This window comes from Anastrepha ludens, chromosome 4 (assembly GCF_028408465.1).
Source record: "Anastrepha ludens isolate Willacy chromosome 4, idAnaLude1.1, whole genome shotgun sequence".
NCBI classification, from domain to species: domain Eukaryota; kingdom Metazoa; phylum Arthropoda; class Insecta; order Diptera; family Tephritidae; genus Anastrepha; species Anastrepha ludens.
Genome location: NC_071500.1, coordinates 56,892,747 through 56,914,045, shown reverse-complemented (window position 1 = coordinate 56,914,045; position 21,299 = coordinate 56,892,747). Strand labels below are relative to the sequence as shown.

The window sequence follows — 21,299 nt, the reverse complement described above, 5'->3', positions numbered from 1 at the left end:
AATGCATTCCAACTTTTGCGATTTACAATTTATTTGCGTACATATTTACATACAATTACCAGTACACATTGAACAACATAAGCAAAATTTAACAGAAATTCTGAGAGTTAATGTCAGGAAAATTACGATCATACAAAAAAAGGGAAATGCGCAAGGCGTAAACAATTTTATGCCACAGCAAACAGTGAAACATTTTTTGTAGCATTTTTTAAGTAGATTTACGTGTACAAATAGGCTTTCACAGCTTTCGCTCATTTCGTTTCAGAGAAGGTAATGAAAAATTACAACTCCAATGTACTCATTTATACACCAGTAAAATTACCGGCCGCCATAGCTGAATGGATTTGTGCGTGGCTACAATTCGGTTGGGCACGTATTCGTATTTTCTGTATTTGTATTTTCTAAAGTGGTCACTCTACGGTAAGTAATAGCGCACCTCCATGGAAAAACTTCTTATACAAAACATATAGATATATACATAAATATAGACTAAACTTTCTAAGAAGGCTGAAAGTTAACAATGCAACAGGATATTTATTAACAGGACAGACGGCGCGGCAAACAGGTAAGTTACCATATAAAAAGGTCCCATCAACTGCACATTGTACTTTTGTATGTATATTTGATGTGGTAATGCATTTTCCCCTTAAATGCTTAAGTTATTAAATAAATGGCTGTATGTGTGTGTGTGTGAAATTAAGTGCTGTGGGATCTTCTTCCATAAATTTACATTATACATCAAATTTAAGGACGTAATGGTTACGTAAAGTAAAAAATTTAAGAGCTCTCAACGTAGCGAATGATATTGAAGTCGAATAAAAAGTTAAGGTGAATTAACCCACTCGAGACGGACAGCACACCGTGTGTGCAATGATATTGATTTGCAATTATCAGTCTGTCTGGATAAAGCAGCCGTAGACAAGACTCTATGAACATAAAAATTGTCTTAGAAGTGTGTTAAGATAATATTTAATGTTACATAGTTTCTAATTAACCCTTAAAAGGAGAGACCCAAAGCCAAAGTCATCAGGTTTGGCAGAAAATGAGCAGTGATATTGAAAGTGCTGTAGTTTGCAGAAAAGATAAAAAAGAACCGAAGTGTCATATGTATGTTTAGAGATAGTGATTCGGAATATGAGAAGGAAATTAATATGAATACAGAACAGTTCGATGATGGATTTCATGATATTTTTGAGAATAACGATTGGTAAGATTTTAAAGAAGATGAAAGTGAAAGCGAAATTTGAAGAACGTGAAACTAAAGTTGGTGAAGATACTGAGAGAAGCGCGAATGACGGTGATTAAAAAAAAAACCTTTTGTGAGCAAGCCCGGTCTCCAAAATGTACCTAAAAGAGGTGATACGTATAACTTTTCGAACTCTTATCTGATGATAAACTTTTCTCTATGACTATATGTGAGACAAACAAGTACGGCGAAATGATCTTAAAATAATACAATGCAAGTCCAAAATAAACAAAACTGAGTTAAACTACAACCGGCAGGAGCTTTCTGATAATCTCGAGTTTATTTATTCAAAATATTCCTCTTTGGCCTCGATACACAGTTTTGTCCAATCTAAATGCTTTTCGAAAGAGTTTTCCAGTCATTGATCGGAATGTCCTTCAGAATGTCGGTACAAGCCTTTTGGATGGCCTCTCCTCTCTTCAATTACGTCTTTCGAATGTTCAATTCTGAACAATTTTTGGCCCCCAGTTAACTTGTGCGGAATGAGACGTGCCCACACCTTTCGTAAGCACAAATAATCAGTTAAAATGCGATAAATCGATGTTTTGGAGATATTCAACTCAGATTCCATGAATTTCAACGATGATTTCGATTCATTTATAAAAAATTTATGAAGAATTTCGATGGAGTTTTGGGGGCTCACTGAGTTTGTTCATTGTCATTTACCTATGCCCTCACAACCAACTCGGAAACGTGTAAATCACTCGTGAACTCTAGCACGGGATAGGCAATCATCGCCATAACCTTTTTTCATCAATTTAAATGTTTCGGTAAACACACTTTCGGTACTTTGACACTTTAGACACAATAACTTCGCTTCCACCGAATCGAATGTCACCAAGCTTTCTGATTAAAAGGATGATACCATCAAAAATATTTTTGTGACGCGGGTCTTGTTTATTTCGGACTTCACCTTGTATATATAATACTATAATAATGAACTTAAAATTTGGATTTCATGTTAACTGACTAGTTTTGGATTGATGTTGTTTGGATGAATATTATTCAATTTAATAAGCATTTCATATACAATCCATCCCTCGCAATAAAAATATTCAGAGAAGCTACCTACACACACGGTGTGCAATCATCTTATTTGTACAAAGGAAGTTACAAAGCGATTCATTTTTATTGCAAACATTTTTTCAGCAAAAAAAAAAAATGTGAATTCTGTGACATAAGTGCTCTCTCGAATGGGCTAACACGCAACATGTGCCACTTCCATTTATATTCATGTAGGTATTACAAGGTGGACAAAATTAGTTATCCAATTTTGTTTTTGAATAACTCTTTTTACGAGTTCCTTTGCTTGTCTGTTTGTATACTTCAATTGTATGTGATGTATGGCGAAAATTATAAATCTTCTGACTGGGTGATTAATTTTGCGCCTCCGTGTATATTTATTCTTATCGAAAGAACGAAATATGCCTAATAAGTGAGTTTCGTAACGCTCGCAGCATATTGCAATTGCAAAAGGAGGCATCTGTTGTTGTAATTCTTTCAGCATTTGAAGAAAATGAATCACACCAGAATTTATTGTTTCCTCATAATTCATTTTCGTGTGATCCATTTAAAAATTCTTTACATTATAATTCTTTATACTAAGAACATAAACATACATATGTTTAAAAAATCTAATAAAAACTGAATATCCATTACATACATACGAGTACATAAGTATACGTAAGCGCTTAGGCTTAGATTTCAACTGTTTCTTTATTTTGATTGCAAGCTTGCAGAGTTCCCCATAATTGCAATTTTATATTTGTGTACATATGTATTTATGCATGTATGTGTGCTTGTGAAATGTGGCAAATAATTTGAAATATAATATTAAACTGGTTTGTGCATCTTTTGTTGTGAAACAAATAGTTCGGCATCATGCCAATAAAGGATAATGCAATTTCCATCACAACATTTTCTTTGAAAGAAAATGTATGGTATGCACATTAGGGTGGACGAATTTTTTTGCGCATCATTGCTTACAGATTAAAGAAAAAGAAAAAATTGGAAGAAAGTTATATTCGAGCCCACCAAATTTTGAAAGAAGCTTAATTTAATTAATAGAAATATATTAGTTCGGAGAAAAAGAAAGACATTATTTTTGTAATTAATTGCACGATTCACAATTTCAATGCCTTTATCAAAGAAAAACTCTAAAATGTAGCCAATTTTCTCTTTGTTGACACCCTGTAACTCACAAATGGAGAAAACAAAAACAACAGCAACAACTTTTTTTAGTACGAAATGTAGCCTTGGCAATGAGCATAAACTTTAAATTGTTTGATCGATACTTTGCGTGATATCGATCACTACAGCCATCTACCGAGAAAATATATATTTCTTTAGTACAAACTTGTACATAGGGATTCATAGGGTACGAAGAATTTATTTTTTATATCTGTGTTTTAATTAAAGAAACGCATAATGGCGCTAAATATTTAAAATACTTTTTTATTGTTTGCAAGTTTTAGTTATAATTACATATAAAACACTTGAAATTGACTTTAGCGCTAAGCTCCAATATAATTTTCTTCTTATACATTTATTTAGGATCCGATTCTGCTAGGAACGATGCATCATAGAAAACAATTATTCTATACAAACTGATTCGCCCTGATGTGTATGCATACATATGTGTGTATATTAAGTCATTGTTGAACACATTGATAGAAATAAAATATTTTTTTTTTGGAAAAATATAACAACTGGTGACTTATTCACTTTGTTGAGTTTGAAATGAAAAATACTTGAATAAAGATGACTTTTTGCCCCTTGTCGCTTTAGAATTTTCTACGTTGCATAATCAAAAAGTATACGAATACATACAGCGGTTGTCATAAATAAGCAAATCAAAAAAATTTTTGAATTCAAGTCAATATTTTTCATGTTTTATTTTTAGAAATAAAAAGGTTAAAAGTCTGCACAACATGTACAGTCTTATAAAAACTGCTCTATAAAGATTGATTTAAAGAACATGCATCAAATCCGTGATTGATTACTTATTTTTGAAGTGCACTTCACTCACGCTCATTTGCTGAATTTTTTTGCATTCGACCTGCAAAAAGAATACCCAAAATCGGTTATACTTTACATTTAGGTGCAGTTGCACCATTTAGTATTCTTTAACAGGTCATACACTGCAGTCAGTGCGTAATTAAGCCTTTAAAATAACTGTTTGTGGTTACTCCGTTGGCTTTTCGGAGAAATATGCAAATGCATAAATATGTAAATATAAATTAGGTGAAGTATTTAGAAAGGTCTGGATAATTTTTCGGTTTATTTCGACGATACAAATTATTCCAAATAGTTAGTGTTCTGACAAATTCTTATTTCCTGAGTAGCGCTCACATTCACATGCTGGTCTGACTTGTAGTTTTATATGAATGTAATGTCAATTTCGACGAATATCCTACTAGAACGGAATCGTAGAAGCCATCGCTTTATCGCTGCGTTAGATACTACATTAAGGCCATTAACAGCCATCATTTTTTTAGTCATATAAAACGAATTTTCACCTTGGTGGAAGTTCACCTTCAGAGGTTACATTTTTCTATACATTCAAATTCCCCATTTTTTACCTTTATTTTGGACCTTTGCACCACAAAACTGGCGTCACTAAACACAACTAATTATTTTTTGAAGCGTTCTGCCGTCTTAAAATCGACATTTATTAGTATTATCCTTTGCGTATACTTACAATATGCTGACAATCTATATCAACCATACGACACCTGGGGGAAAACATTCAGAACTGTTTATTTTACCTTATAATATTAAACCAAGCTTCAAGCTTTCTAAATGATTTATAAAAATTCGATAGATTTTCAACAAATATTCAAATTTTTTAAGGAACGGTATTGGGCAAACGTAATATTCACGAATAAATCTTCCTTTTGAGTGAGTAGTTGCATACGTCAGCCCTGGTATACTGCTAATAACTGGCAACTTCAACGAACTGTTAACCAGCCAGTTAAGGTTCATGTCTGGGGATGCTTTTTAGAAAAAGGATTTGACCATTTATTTGTGTTTATCGCTAATTTTAATGCAGTTTTGGTGAATACAATTTTGCACAAAGCATTATTACTGACACCTGCGAGAATGCTTGGAAGAACTAGACAACCTTGAATTTTATAAGAAGGCAACGATCCCAGGCATCTAAGCTGAAGGTGTGGAGAGAGAAAACAGCAAAATGTGTTTGAAATGATGGATTGGCCTTCACAGGCGCCTGGTGCCAACCCTATGGAAAATAGGGAAAGGAAAACCAATATCGACGTTCAAAAATTTTCCAAGGCAAATTCGGCTCATTTGGAGTCGATTACTTCCACAACTTGAGCAAAAATGAACTCAAAGTATGATTCACAGATGTGCAGCCACTAAAGTTAATGGTTGTGACTTTACATTTTGTTGAATATTCATATTGCGTATTATAAAAGCGAATACGATGCAGTTTGTCAGAATCGAAGTGGTCAAACATTTTTTAAGTTATGGCGGTTACGCTTCTTTTAGACAGATTGTATACTACCATTGGCCTGGTATTGCCCGGTTTGACCATAAATGCAAAGTATAAAGACATTTTTTACTGCAGAAATGCAGATGTAACACTAGCGCCTATATTTTCGATGCCAATGAGTTGCGAACGTAGAAAAGCTACTCAAGCCCATGTTTGCGTAGACAAATTTTCTAGCATCAAAAGTCCAAAAAAGTATTAACGAAAAATGTTTACGCACTCGAATAAAACTTTACGAAGGCACTTACAAATATTATTATACCAAAAATGTTTATACCTAAATACAAACGAAAAGTACTAGCTCTCCAGGGCTTACGGCTCACAAATGTATATTTTACATGCATACTAAAGCAAATGAAATGTACGTTAGGCAAAAAAACTCAATAAAACATTTATTTGGGCATGCATTTAATACATTCAAGTGCAAGTGTAGTAACAATTGGCAAAGTGACTTCGCTAGTCTACACACATACACGTAGAGTTAGGTACATACAAGTGGAATGATTTCTAGCGAAAAATGAAGGGTTCAATAAAAGTGGAGGGATATTTGTAGGGAAACCAGGACGTAGGGCTGGGTATTGGATGTTTTTTTCAATACTGCTAATAAACAAATAAAAATGAAATAAAAGTCATAACATCGTTGGAGTTAGGAAAAATGCATGTGTTACTTTATAAATATAATATTTATGGGAAAAATTAAATACTTTTTAATTTGTTTATTTTCGTGGATTGACTTTGTTTTGTGTGCGACTGATATTGGTGGACAGCGATAGATAGACAGAGTAAGTAAGAAAGTAAATACACACAAAAAACCATTCAAATTGATAAAAAGAATCTAAATTATTACCATATTCTAATCCGTGGTCGTAGTATTGGCCTAATTCGGGGATAGTACGAATACAAAACAACAAATGCGGTTTATACCGATTTTTGTTTCATTTTTATTTTTTGGTTTTTGTTGATTGGTTTTTGTTCGATTCGATATCGTTTTGCATTCATTTGATTGTTTTTATTTTTTATTTTTTTTATTTGTTTTTTTTTTTTTTTGTTTGCAAGTGAAAATAAGTAGGAAAAAGAAAGAAAAGAAGAAAATATAGTGAATAAAATTATGCAAGTTTATTTTTATTTGCAGGGAGGGTAGCGTTTGTTTGGTATTGCGTTTTTTATATTAGTACAAAAATTTGTAACTAACAAATATTTGTTAAAATATTTATAAGATTTGAGCCAAAGAGGGAAAAGTCAAAAAAAAAAAATGTAAATGCAGATAAGGAATTAAAAAAAAATGCATGGGGAATGGACTGGGCAAAAAATCACTGTCATTTGGGAAAACTACATTTAGGTCGATTTTTTTTTTGTGAATTAAGTCTAAAAATAAAGTAAGCTCAAAATTTTTTACAAAAAAAATTTTATGTTTTCACAATTTGGGTTAAACTTTTATGAAATTATTTTTATAATTGAGTTTTGATTAAAAAGTATAATAATATATGTGTAATTAGTTTTTTTGAACTTTTCCTTTCCTACCCTTATCTTAACTAGAAAAATATAAGAAGAAGAGAGGGGAAGGATAGTGGTTTTCTTTCTTTGCAGCTAAGTTTCAAACTAACCTCTCATTTAAGCGCCACACACTCTGATAGCTTCTCAGAAAACATAGTTTTATTTTTCTTCGTTCGCAGCTACATCGTCATGATGACAAAACTCCACTGACTGAGAGAAACGCTTGAGTCAATCACTCAAACTGAAGACAAGACAATACATTGTGAGAATAGGACAATAGATATTTCATTGCCTCCACAACCACTTATGAAGGCAGTGGAAGGAGTGGATATCCATGACGTAACGTCTTCGTACGCACACAGGAGTGGAACCTAGATGCAAGAACCTATTGTGTCAATATACATAAACACGGCTCCTCCTTAAAGAAATGCTCAGGCGATTCCAGGGTGGAAATCCGCCGAAGAGGAGGAATGTTATAGTGTTAGTGGCAGCTTACCGCACATAACACTGGTGTGATGGTACCTTTGATAATGTTTCTGACATTTCGACTTCAACACCTCATTCAAGTTACACTCAAGCCTCTATTATTTAAGGTAAATGCTGTACTAATCCTAAAGTGCACAGAGAGACTAAGCCGCCCGAAGGCTCATAATAACTCTCGGTTCCTCTGGATACCGGATTGCAAAGGCATTCGTGAGAAATAGAAAGCTGATAGATTAGCTACAGAGTGCGCTATAACGGTATACATATATCAATAGGCCTGGATCCCTTTCTTGTGGTGGGGCAACTAGCCATAAAAGAGCAGAGTGCAAGCTAATATACTTTTACTGTCACTACAAATTTTCCTATTAATAAACTCAAAGTGCTTACAGGCATCCCCATGAGCCATGATCAGACTGACTGAGAAGTGGTAAGCAGCTCATGATAATTTTGCGACTCATCTCCAGAGACCTCTCCTCTGCATTCATTTACTTTTCTAGTTAATAGAATTTTTCGAAACTTACATTTTTTTCATACGATGTAAGAAACGATATTTTAACCCAAAATTGTGTAAACATTCTTTACGTAAAGTGATGATTTCAATGCATAACAATAATAAAGTGAAAACGAAGCGTTTTTGGAGTTACGCAAATCACGATTTTATATTTCATTTTTTGACACACAAACAAAAAAATGTGTAGACCGCATACATATAAATTTGCAAAATTTACTCTCCCGGACTGATTTGTTATGCATTGCAATCATTGACTTTTTCAATATTCAATTCGATGCCCTCTCGCCGCCATGATTTCCATAAATACTCACTTTAGCGAATAACTGTTGGTTGCATCCTGGCGCACTACCAATGGTCGCTGACTAGCCGATGTGGCTGCGCCACCACTACCGCTACCACCACCACCACCTTGTTGTACATTGCCATTGGCGTTACTGTGATCCTGTGTGGGCGTGGCTGGTGATGAGGTGGACGTTTGGCCGGTCTTCTTCTTCAGTGCCGACTTGAGAGGAACTGCATTTGGTTTTGGCTCTTTGGCTGGAATTTCCTCAACGCGCTGTGTATCGACATGATTGGGATGTAATGATTGTTGTTGCTGTCGCAACTGGAACATATACTCCTCATCGGAGTCTAGTTGATCATCGTCAGGTTCATGATCTGGGAAATATATATAATTGTATAAATGCAACTACTCATATATGCATGTAAAGATAATTTAAATTAAAATAATATAGTATATATTTCTACAAGCATTGGAAATGACAAGCGAGCTGTTTGAAATTTGATTGAAAATCAAAATAAAATGTAATTTGTATGTATGTGTGTACGCATAGGTATTGCTAAAATGAATACAGTACAAGATATGTTCATAAAGGAATCCTCAAGAGCATCATTAACACTTTAGCACAAGTAAATAATTCGCAATAAAAATTGTTTTAACGACGCCCATTTAAAGCTGATGACATGAAAATGGAACAATAACACTTTTTATGAGCTTTAGAGTTGTGTGGGCCGATGAAGTAAATGAAATTAGTAAAGAAAAAAATTGGATGGGCATTAAAACAATGGAAGAGGTGAATGAAATGCAAAATTTAACAAAATGAATAAAAGAAAAAAATTCTGCAGACATAAACGAATTTCAGTAAGAACTTTTTCAGTTAAAAACGTGCAGCATAAATTTAACGATATTCCTTAATGTAAGGTAAATAATCATAATAAAGGTTAAAGATAAGAGAACAAAGGACCATTTGTAATAAATGTAGGTAGCGTAACTGTTAGGCTTTTTTCAAAAGAGTCACTAAGTAATTCCTATATTTTCACCGATATGTTTTCAGCCAATAAAAAAAAGCAACCAAAAACAAAAAAAAAAAAAACAATCTGTCTTATATTTTTTCGTTAAAAAAATGTTAAATTTTGGTTTTTGTTTTTTCAGTCAGATATAAAATTTAAAACTTGCTTTTATTTTTTCCATGAAATATAAAAGTAGTTTGACTATTATTTTTGCGGTCGAAAGTAAAACTTAAAAATGTATGTGCTCTTTGCAAAAAAACATTAAAAGTTTAAATTTCCTTCGTTTTTTTTTATTTTTGGAGTAAAAAATAATACTGAAAATAATTATGTTATTGTAGTAAAATCTGTCATCGGTGCCCTGAAAGGGGAACAACGGAGCATTTTTTTATATTTTTTTTTAAATCAAAACATGAAGTGCTGTTATGAAAATGTAAACTGCTATTTTTGATTGAAAAAATTTAACTAAAAATTAACTGTTATTTTTGATCGAAAAGTAAACTAAAATTTCAGCTTTTATTTTTGACAAGAAAAATTGAGCTGTAATTTTAAAAGTTTAAATTGAAAACGAAATGTGAAATTTTAACCGTTACTGTTAGGTAGGTGAAATGGTTGAAGTGCCGGTCTGGCACTCCTCAAGTAGCATTAAAGCGCCGTTTTGATACCATTATGAGACCTCCAACTTGCATTATGAGACCTACAGCCAGCTAGAGGTGTTGATATAATGGAGGAGATTGATTGGATTTAGGTTGGCGCATTGCCCCAGACTGTCGAAGAAAGGAGCCCCCAGTGACCTTAGTCGTCTAGCTGCCAAACCCGGACATTTACAGAGAAAATTCTCTACAGTCTCCTTCTCTGAAAGCTCCCCACAGCTTCTGCAATGGGGGTTAAATGTTAAACCTAGCTTTTCTGAGAGTGTGCCGATTGTCCAGTTACGGGTAAATACAGTTACGAGTTTGGAAATTGCATGGCGAGGAGTCCAAAGGACTTTCTGAGTCCTTCGTATATCGTATTGGAGCCAAAGGGTTTTTGAAATAGCACATGAAGAAATAGAGCTCCATCTTTTCTACGCTTTCTTGAGAAATAATTTGTGCAGTTCCCCTTTAACAAGGCTTCCCCCCTCTGAGTCCAATTCAGTCCCCTTCTGTTACTGTTAATAAAACTCAAGTTCTAGCTTTTGACCGGTTAAGTTTTGACCGAGAAAATTAAATTAAAATTTTATTTTTTTGATCGAAAAAAATTAACTAAAATCTTGGCGGTTATTTTTTTTTTCACCGAAAAAATCAAAGTTACAATAGCCCGTCATTTGTAATTTAAAAAATAATAATTGGTCAGAAAATGTCGGTTAATTGCTGACTTTTTGAAGAAGTCAAGAAAATTAAATTATATGGTATAGATTAATCATCCCACTGAAGTAGACAGCTGTCGTATAGAAACAGACAAGCAATGGAACGCGTGTAGGTCAAATTAAAGATTTACATCATTCAAATTCATTTTGTTATGTACTTGGTAAAAAAGTTAAAATGGATGATTAATTCTGTGCAATTGTACCCACGTAAAATAAATAAATTAGTTCCGGCAATTTTTTGGATTAGAAATTTCGGTTCGAAACCCTAAGAAAAACACTCGATTTTTAAATGTTTTCAAATTCCACATGTTTCCCGTTTTTATGTTCACTCAAACACGGCAAAACTTTATTACTCTGATTTCAATATGAAAGCAAAATGCCGTCAAGTGAATGTATGTAATTTATAAGTCAATCAATGCCATATTAAAATTGGCAACGAGTTCGAGGTGGTCCACCTAGCGTTTAGTTTGGCAATAAATGAAATTTTTCGCAAAATATTTTCCAATAAACTTTCTTCTATATGGAAAGAGCAGACCTTGCCAATAAGCGTGGGAAACCAAACCATTTCGTTGAAAATACTTCCATTTGAATTCATGACGGTCACCACAATTTTTCAGTATATTTTCGCACATACAAATTTCGATTTCATGGATGGCCATCATTTATATCTGGGTGGCTGGCGTAGGATATACATTTCACGGCACACCACAAAGAATCAATTCACAGAGTGAAATTGCAGCTCTGGGTTAACTGGCCTCAACTTTGTTCAAGCGAAAAACTAACCGTTTTATCAATGTTAAATCATTTTTCAATTTTTTAAATTTCTGATATATTACGAATGTTATTTCAGCTATTGAAGTAAAAATCAAATCGATAATTCACATTCCAAACGCTATATGGACCAACTCGCATATTTAAAATATTATTTATTTAACATTATCTCTGATAAAACAAAAACAGTGATACAAAAGTAAAAACAAATGAGCAGGCATTCTCACATAAAAAATCCGTAGTCCATAGGATACGAGTGTATTTATAGTTCTTCTCCATCACTTCGGTAAGTATTTTTTTTTTATAATTCTTACAAGTTTCACCTTCAAGATGTTATTTGATCATGAAAAAGTATACAACTGTAAGTTGACTTTTTTAGAACCGCACATAAAAGGAGTTTTCCAAAACTTATAAGTGCATTAAAATCTGTATATTTCTTTGTTTCGTATAAATGCTCGGGTTTACAAACGTTGTCGTAAAATAACAAAGCTATAAATTCTTGAAATTGTCAATTGAAGAATACCAAAGTATCAGAATATCTGTCAATAAAAAACAAGCCTAACCGAATTAAAGGAGAAGAACTATCAGTACACTCGTGTCCTAGGTATGAGCTAAAAAACTGTAGAGTTTCTATGAGAGAGCACCACCTGCAAAAAAAAAAGTTGAAACTTTGAAAACAGTGAAAGCTTTGAACGACTTTATAACAGCATTTTTTTTAAATTGAACTAATCAAAATTCCCAAACTTCAATGTAATCTAGAGCAATAACGTTTTAGGAGGACTCAGTTTATGATGCTTGCATGTAACATATGCATAAAAAATATTAAAAAAAATTAATTCTTATATTCCTTATTTTTCAAATAATCGTTTTTCTTTTTCTTCAAATCGTGTGCCATTTAAATGTTACATTTGTAGAAATATATTTCTATGTATTATATTTTTATTAACTCTCGCAATGCCTACCATCATAATCATAATCCTGATAGCCTTGATCATTCATCACACCCGGCCCATGTGCGCGGCCAGCTATCAGTGTTGGACTCGGTGTGGAGAACATGGGCGGCGGTGGGATTGGACCAATCTCCGACACTGGTATCGGTGGTTCTGGCAATTCGGAGAGTAATACACCGCCAGCACCTACATTGCCCCCACCTTGGGCATTCGCCATTTTGCCATCGGACGAGTAGGGTGGTGGCGTACTGCCGGGCGGACCGCCGATAACATTACTCACTACAGCGCCGCCATCTGGATCTGAAAACGGAAAAGATGGAGAAAAATAGCAGATAATAAGTGCAGGGAAATGAGTGAATGTGGGAATAATTAATAATAATTAATTACGTATGTATGTATTTATGTTCACGGAAGATATCTGTAAATTGGGTAAGTGCGTTGGAATTTGATACTTAACAAGTTAGTAGATACAGATATTCATCTAAAGCTCATATTTCTTGTTCGATGCTTGTAAGAAAATTAAAACCAAATAATCACTGATGAAAACGAACAATGAAAACAAGAAGGTGCAAATAGGTTTGTTCTGCTAGCACAACGACAGAAGGAGATTTCGCTACAACAAAAAAACTTTGTAATTAATTTTAATATCCTTCTTGAAGTCCTTTCTTCGAACTACATACGTAAAAGTATTGCAGCTTCTTGCCTTCATAAATTCTTTGCCAACGACTAGGTATTAAGCGTAAAGCTCTTAAGACTATTTACTGAATAGGTGTTTGATAGTTTTATTACTATTTTAATTAGTTAATACTCGCATTTGAATACTAACTTCAAATTTTGGCACATTTTGGTTCATCTAAAAAATATAATAATAATACGATATAATGTGCATCTGTGTTCATGAAAAAATATATATATTTTTTAATAGGTCTATTTATAAGTTCGTGCGGTTTTACAACAGATGGCGTAACTTGATTATTATTCCATCGATCCACATTTCCAAACATTCATTGGAGAGCTACTGTCGTAAGGCACAAACGTCAGTATAAGTTTTTTATTTGAAGCGTAAACAACAATATTTTTACCACACTTGAAAATGTCGAATTTCGTGCCAAATAATGTGTTTTTGCGGGGAATTCTTCTTCATTATTTTAATATGAAGAAAAAAGCAGCCGAAAGTCATCGTATCTTGGTGGAAGTTTATGGTGAGCATGCTCTATCTGAGCGAACGTGCCAGAAGTGGTTTGCACGCTTTAAAAGTGGTGATTTTGGCTTGGAAGACGAAGAACGCGAGGGTGCGCCGCCAAAGTTCATGGATACCGAATTGGAGGAATTGCTCGATCAAGATCCGGCTCAAACGCAAGAAGAGGTTGCAAAAACTTTGGGAGTTGATCAATCAACCATTTCCAAACGTTTAAAAGCCATGGGAATGATCTGAAAGGTAGGCCATTGGGTGCCGTATGAATTGAAGCCAAGAGACGTTGAACGCCGTTTTATGGCATGCGAACAACTGCTTCAACGGCACAAAAGAAAGGGTTTTTTGCATCGAATTGTGACTGGCGATGAAAAGTGGGCCCATTACGACAATCCAAAACGTCGGGCAACGTATGGATACCCTGGCCATGCTTCAACATCGACGTCGGCGCAGAATATTCATGGCCTGAAGGTTATGCTGTGTATCTGGTGGGACCAGCTGGGTGTTGTGTATTATGAGCTACTGAAACCGAATGAAACGATTACGGGGGATGTCTACCGACGACAATTGATGCGTTTGAGCCGAGCACTGCGAGAAAAACGGCCGCAATACGCCGATAGACACGACAAAGTTATTTTGCAACATGACAATGCTCGGCCACATGTTGCACAAGTGGTCAAAACATACTTAGAAACGCTCAAATGGGATGTCCTACCCCACCCGCTGTATAGTCCAGACCTTGCGCCATCCGATTACTATCTCTTCCGATCGATGCAACATGGCCTGGCTGACCAGCACTTCCGTAATTACGATGAAGTCAAAAAATGGATCGATTCGTGGATTGCGGCAAAACCGACCGAATTTTTCACAAAGGGAATCCGTGAATTGCCAGAAAGATGGGAAAAAGTAGTAGTAAGCGATGGACAATATTTTGAATATTAAATTTGTAACCATTTTACGTCAATAAAGTTTCAAATTTCGAAAAAAACCGCACGAACTTATTCATAGTCCTATTATAAAAATATATTTTAATTCATACTTCAACTTGACCTTAGTTGCAAACTTTTATAAAATTTTAAAAATTTAAATATTTATAAAATTTTTTTAAGTTTTAAATATTTAAAATTTGTTCGCCAAAATTTGTAGCAAAATTCTGGTTATGCTGTTTTGTAGCTCATTGAATATTATAAAGTATTGCGGCAGTTTAAAGTGGTTAAAAAATTCGCGTACATTTTTTATAATTTGTTCGGTTAAGGATGTTATGCAATTTCTTCTATTTAACGATTGCTCGAAGTTTGATATATGAAGAAAATGCACAAGACAACCAGAAAAATAAATCTCAAAAATCAACGTGAGCTACTACAAGTTTGGAAAATTCAATGAGCTTTAAAATTGCACATTTGCAATTTTTTTAAAAATTCTGATTAAAAAGTTTTGAAATTTTTATGAAAATTGCGCACGAGTAAAGCACAAAATATTTTAGACGCGTATTAAGATTTAGCGCGCCACAAATTGGAGTACTGCCATAAAGTTATGATATCATAGAGCTTTATGCCCGTTAGTGCTCGAATTCGAAACTCTGCGCACCAAATAATAAAACAATTTGCCGTTTGGAAACGGAATAAAGTTGCAGGTTTCTCCATCCAAACGCGCACCACAAATAGCAGAAGGAGCTCGGCCACTAAATGTCAATTATTATTTTGTGTTATGCTAGCTGTAGTATGCAGATACCCTGATATCCGATTAAATAACAAATTTTTAGTTTTCAAAACCGTTAGCAAAAACTCTGTCGTTCTGCTAGATCTAAGGTTGGTATTTTCGCAAAGTTAAAGATATTTAACATAATATTGAGTAACAACTTTGATCAGAATAGGGAAGGAACACTTCGCTTATTTTGATCCCTATGCGTTTGGTGCCTCTATATCGTGTGACTTCTTTGATCCGATGTTTGCAAAATATTATTCGAGCTACAGAAGGTGAAACACATCTCCAGCATATTTTATAAGAGCAAGTCATTAAAGAAGGTGAAACGAATGGATCTGGAATGGAAGAGAAAAATAAGACAAAGTATCTGTGTTCATCAAGTAAACAGTGAGTGCACGCAAGTCTCCATACCCATGTCACTGTTGAGAGTTATAAATGTGCAGTAGTAAACGACTTCGGTAACCAGCATTAACACAGATAATAGTACCAGCATTGAAATCCCAAGCATAATCTCTCTTGTCAACAAGTGTGTTTTTGAACAAAGTAGGCGACTTGGCGGTAAAGTGTTCTACCGTTCAATGAAAATACATTTTCTTAGTTTCGCATTGTGCTTATTTTATTGTGTATATAATGCAGAAGTACGAGCTCTAAGAGTATCCAATTGGACGGACCTTGGAGTATTTGAAAGTATGATTTTGTGGATAATTTATGTAAATTTGCGAGCTATCGACGGACAAGTAGTATGAGCTTACATCGTTATAGTGCAGAGGATAAGTATCCAGCTCTTCTACACAGATCATATCGAAGCAAGCAAGGCAGCCCAGAAATCCAATTGGTAGAATTAAAAAGTTTTAAAGCGGTTTAAAACGGTAAACAATTTTAACGGTTGGGTTGCCGTTCATAAGTATTAAATGGTCTTTCAAAAGTGACCCCTATATATCATAATTCCTAGACGGTACCATTTTCTATGCCATCTTTGACACTTGCCAAGTAGACAAATGTACAATCTTACACAATAGAACAACACAAAATTATTATGAAAATGGCCGATTGATTGTTCTTAAAAGAACATATCGCAAAATGCGTAATTTGTTTGGTAGAAGTAATTGTCCGGATGAGTCAAAAATCAAAGGCTGGGGAAATAATTTCAAGAAACTGATTCTGTCGAGAATAGAAAAAGGACTGGCAAACCACACCATATCACAAAGTATTGCTAAACAACTTTCAACATCGATATCTCGTCGTTTTCAACGACTAAGCATTTATGAATTGACTGTTTGACGGATTTTATCTATAAACGTGCTCATGGTGAATACTTAAATGATGACGATGTCATTTTTCACATACAAATGCTAAAAACGGTATTTTCAGTAAAAATAGTGCAACCTTAAAAAATCTATATTTTTAATTTTTATTTTAAATTATTGACTAAACAAAAGAGTCCAGTAGAATATAATTCATGAAACGTTATCAGAGCATAAGATCCTAACAAACCCCCAGACATTCTAAAGACATAAGAACTTCCAAAACAATTCATACTGTTGAAGTGACCGTCCTTAACCAAATATAAATCCGACAAATGTTTGACGGAAAACGACATGGTTTTATTGGCCTTGCTATATTCGAAGCTCTCCACTTGCACGCCCTTACAACTCATCTCCAGTAATGATGTGTTTGATGAATGTTGGGTCGGATTCGGTCTTGGGAATCATGTCTTTGGCGATATCAACGCGTTCCCTTTTTTGCATGAAATTCAGGTCCTTTGGGACCAATTTTGCAGCAAGATTGCGCGAACCCAAATAATTAACTACAATGTCCTCAACGGATCCATAAGTAGAATTCAAGTACTCTACCAGATCTCTGATAGTTAATTTGCGGTTATTGATCAATTTTTCTTGTACTTTCTGAGGTTTTTTTCCAGTTTTCGATGTCGACGGCCTGCCGTTTCGACGCGTTTATGCAACTCGTAAACGGTGGCGGCTATTTTCTTTCGAGTAGCATTATCGAAACAGTTTCCCAACATTTCTAGGTTTTCACAACATACAATCCATTTTTAACGCAAGGTAGATTACTCAAGACGGTGTGACTTTTAGAAATGTCAAGCAGTGACGATACAATTTTGGTAGCAATTTTAATTACAGATGTGCCAGGTTAACAAAAAACAGAACTCAAATCAGTTGTTCAACAGTTGATTCAGAGTGCATCCTGGTGTTTGTTCCAGGTTACAAATCCGAAACGTTCCAGTAACGTAAAAGTGATTGTCGTTGTCGTGGTAATTCTAATTGGAGTCGGTTACACCGTAATGCTAAATGGCTGGCATATTTTGTTGGACTCGGCCAAACCCCCACCAAGTAATAAAATGTATCCAAAGTGAAACTGTATGGGCGCTAGATGCATCAGGTGCACAATACACGAAAAAGTATGTAGACTACGAACTTTGTTGTATTCCTTATAAAACTATCAAACACGTACAACGTTTACTTTATACCCCACTTATCCGCCACAGATTCTCTTAAATGTTATGTAACTTATGTACTCGTATAAAGCAAACAGGGCAATAAAACGTTTGCTTTAGTTCACAAGAATATGATTTACTGCATCGCTATGTACTAAGTATAATCTTATTGCAGCAATTTTATGGCGGAAAAATGTTAATAGTGCAGGCAATTTGCATAATTGGATTGCACTGTACACTTACGTTGTGTTAGTATGCACGCCACGTACAGTTGTATGTAAAAGCGTTCTACTTTTAAGTTTTAATCAAATTTATATTTGTATGTCAGCTTCTAAGACTTTTGCATACACATTTAAATACAAACTAATATTATATTGAATTAAATTTAGTAAACGATTAGAATCAATAAAATAAATTGCATGGTGGAAACAGTGAGTTGATAAATAAGCTGTGGCCGTAAGCCGATTAAAATGAAAATGATATGAAATGAAATAATGTAATAATTATTGAAAATTGTTTAAATGATTTGCGCTTAATTTCCATCTCGCCTGCATGTATGTAGCAAGTTGCGTTTAGGTTTCTAATTTCATTTTGGTCAGAGTTCACTTACGCTCACACCTGGAACATTTACGATTTTAGCTCACAATATAATATTTTAAAATGATATTTGGTTTTTGTTAGAAAATATAGTTTAGTGCCCAATTCTACTGAGTTAATAATTCGAGCAGTTTCAAAAATACTTTCTACATTTGCATATTTGTATGCTTATAAGTGGGTGTGTGTGTGTGTGTGTATTATATTAGTAACCGTGTATGATCTCCTTTAGAAATCGAACAATATATGCTGAAACTACAAAATTTGCGCTACTTTTTGTATGTATGCATTACATACAGTGTAACGAATACAATTCTGTGTATTCGTAGTTCGAAAATCCTTAAATGCAACAAAAGACTACGAGTAAGAAATGCCAAAAAGAAACTTACAATGCTCATTATGATAACAAATGTTCACGCGACGTGACACTTTGTTGGTGCCAAGCGTATTGGGGCGTTCCAATTTGGAATTCTGTGTATGACCGCCATCATGCTGATCACGACCGCCAGTGTTGCTACTATTTCCGCTGCCGCCACCAGAGACATGTGTCACGTGAGTGTGATTTGATTGCGGGCCGCTACTACCGCCACCTGGTGGTGGCAGCATCGAATTCTGACATGATGGCTGTTCGGTATTGGGTGATAGTGTGCCATTACCACCGTATGGTGCATCAGTCTTGTCTTTTCGGGGTTCTGTTGGGGAGAAAGAAAGTACGACGTGAGAAACGTGTGAGCATAGACGAGTTCGGAATGTGTGAGAAATGTTTGAGAATATTACTATATTATTTAGAAAGTTGATACTTTTTTACAAAAAAAAAACAAAAAAAATATCCTTGGATTTTGGATTACTCAATCTATGTCGAATTTAGATTATCTTACATTGAGATAAGAATTGGGTAGTATAAAGAATATTTCTACTTTACACAACGACCAGTGACAGCTGCGCTGTTACCGTATGATATTGAAAGTCTAACATGGACCCCACCATTCCGTCAGCCCAGTAAACAGTGCCAGTGATTCTATATATATTTCGAATAGCTCGGGAAGTTTATAGCTTATGATTATACATTGCTAGCACTTTACATACTATAAAAAAAACGAACACGGAGGAGTTTGAAGATGCGCGACACGTTCTCTTCTACTGTCCACAGTTCGCAAGTGAACGTGAGGAGTTAGCCACGATCTTTAGAAGACAGCCAAGTTTGACAAATTTAATTGGCAGTATGTGCAATTCAAAACATTGCTGGGATGACACCTGCAAGTTTGTCAAGCAAGTGTTGCGTACGCTACACAAGCAGGACGAAGAAAGGCGAACAATAGAGCTGTTTCAGCAGCGGCAGCTAAAGCTATATAATATCAATACCCTCGTCCGCATCTGATAACACCGAACTTCCCGACAAGTGCTGAATTGAAGATGAAATAGTGTTTCAGAGGAGATCAGCTCAGACGTACCGGCGACAACTAAAAACCCTTGAGTTAGCGACTCACAACCGTATCATACACAGACAAGACATTATCGCACGAAGTTCTATCTGCTTCACAACGAACGTAATGGAGACCATCGGCGACATATATCCTCCGTATGTCATAAGTAGAGAGCCTGGACGCACGTTTCTTTTGGGGTTCATAGACACAATCACGGCTCCGGTGGAAAGTCAGGTGAAGTTTTTAGTGAGAACATACATAAATACCCAAAATGCTTCTGACATTTGCATCCTTCCCATTTCCACAACAAAAAAAAAACCCCAAAAACCGGGAGGGAATTAAAAACGTCTGTTTACAGGAATTGCCGAATAAGGGTCCGCAGATAAATAAAAAAAAAATATTTGCCGAAAGTTGGGTGGCGTTTGTGATTGCGAATTTGATGAAAAATTACAAATTTGTGGAGAAGAAACTCATGGATTTTACTTCATAATAATGCACCATCTGATAAAGCCGCTATCTTTGTTAACGAGTTTCCGATCTATAATTCAATATCAAAATAACATCATATTCAACTGATACGGCACCGGCTGACTTTTGTTCTCTTTCCAACCTCAAATTACCATTTTGAGACACTCAGTTTTAGTGATTAGCTTACTCATTGACAACAGGTCACTATTTCAATAGGAGCCTAGTTTGGAGGCTATACAATACAATATGTCACATATTAGATAGTTTCTTTCATGTTGGATTCAGTGTTTCATCTCATTTGATAGTACATCAGTTATGTGTAGTTAAAGGAGAGAGACACTTACCTAAATTTTCAAAAAGAAGCTATAAACAAGGAACCCAAAATACTACCTCCGTTTCAAAGATAATGCGCTCTAAGTTATTCAGATTGGCAGAAATGCGCTGTCTATCGAGGCTCAACGGCTGTTAAAAGAAATCGGCTGCTATTTAATGACCGCATGATAAAATGAAATATATATAACCATTATATCAGAATCTGCAAATACATCCAGGCAATAATAAAATCACCATAATTATAAATCATCATCACTACCATTTCAAAATTTATGTGTGGTTTGTTTTTACTTGCACTCCTCGTACTGCATGTGCATACACGAGTTTCTAATGCTAACCAATTATTGGTTAATAATGATTCATGATCATCAACACCAGCTGGCCATCATAAAACTTTTAACTGCTTTGTGGTCAGATAGTAAGAGCGAGGGGGCGTGTAAGAGCATTTAATATTAACCGACTGTGTGGTTTATGAGACATACTAAATGACATGACATTTGTCCACATATAAATCATTCATGTTCGCCAT

General features: G+C 34.8%; 1 protein-coding gene across 3 annotated transcripts in view; it reads right to left on the bottom strand.

Moving 5' to 3' along the window:
* LOC128862441 (phosphatase and actin regulator 4-like) overlaps window positions 1–19,252 on the bottom strand; it is a 32,992-nt gene extending 13,740 nt beyond the window's left edge. For 2 of the 3 annotated variants that reach the window (XM_054101058.1, XM_054101060.1), the window contains exons 1-3: window positions 18,935–19,252; window positions 12,613–12,900; window positions 8,556–8,901 (exon numbers count right to left, since the gene is read on the bottom strand). In XM_054101058.1, coding sequence (XP_053957033.1) covers window positions 8,556–8,901; window positions 12,613–12,900; window positions 18,935–19,151 — 851 coding nt within the window. In that variant the 5' untranslated portion in view covers window positions 19,152–19,252. Of the gene's footprint in view, window positions 1–6,603; window positions 6,634–8,555; window positions 8,902–12,612; window positions 12,901–18,934 lie in introns of all 3 variants that reach the window. The other variant, XM_054101057.1, reaches the window with a different exon arrangement.
* Window positions 19,253–21,299: the final 2,047 nt, after the last annotated feature.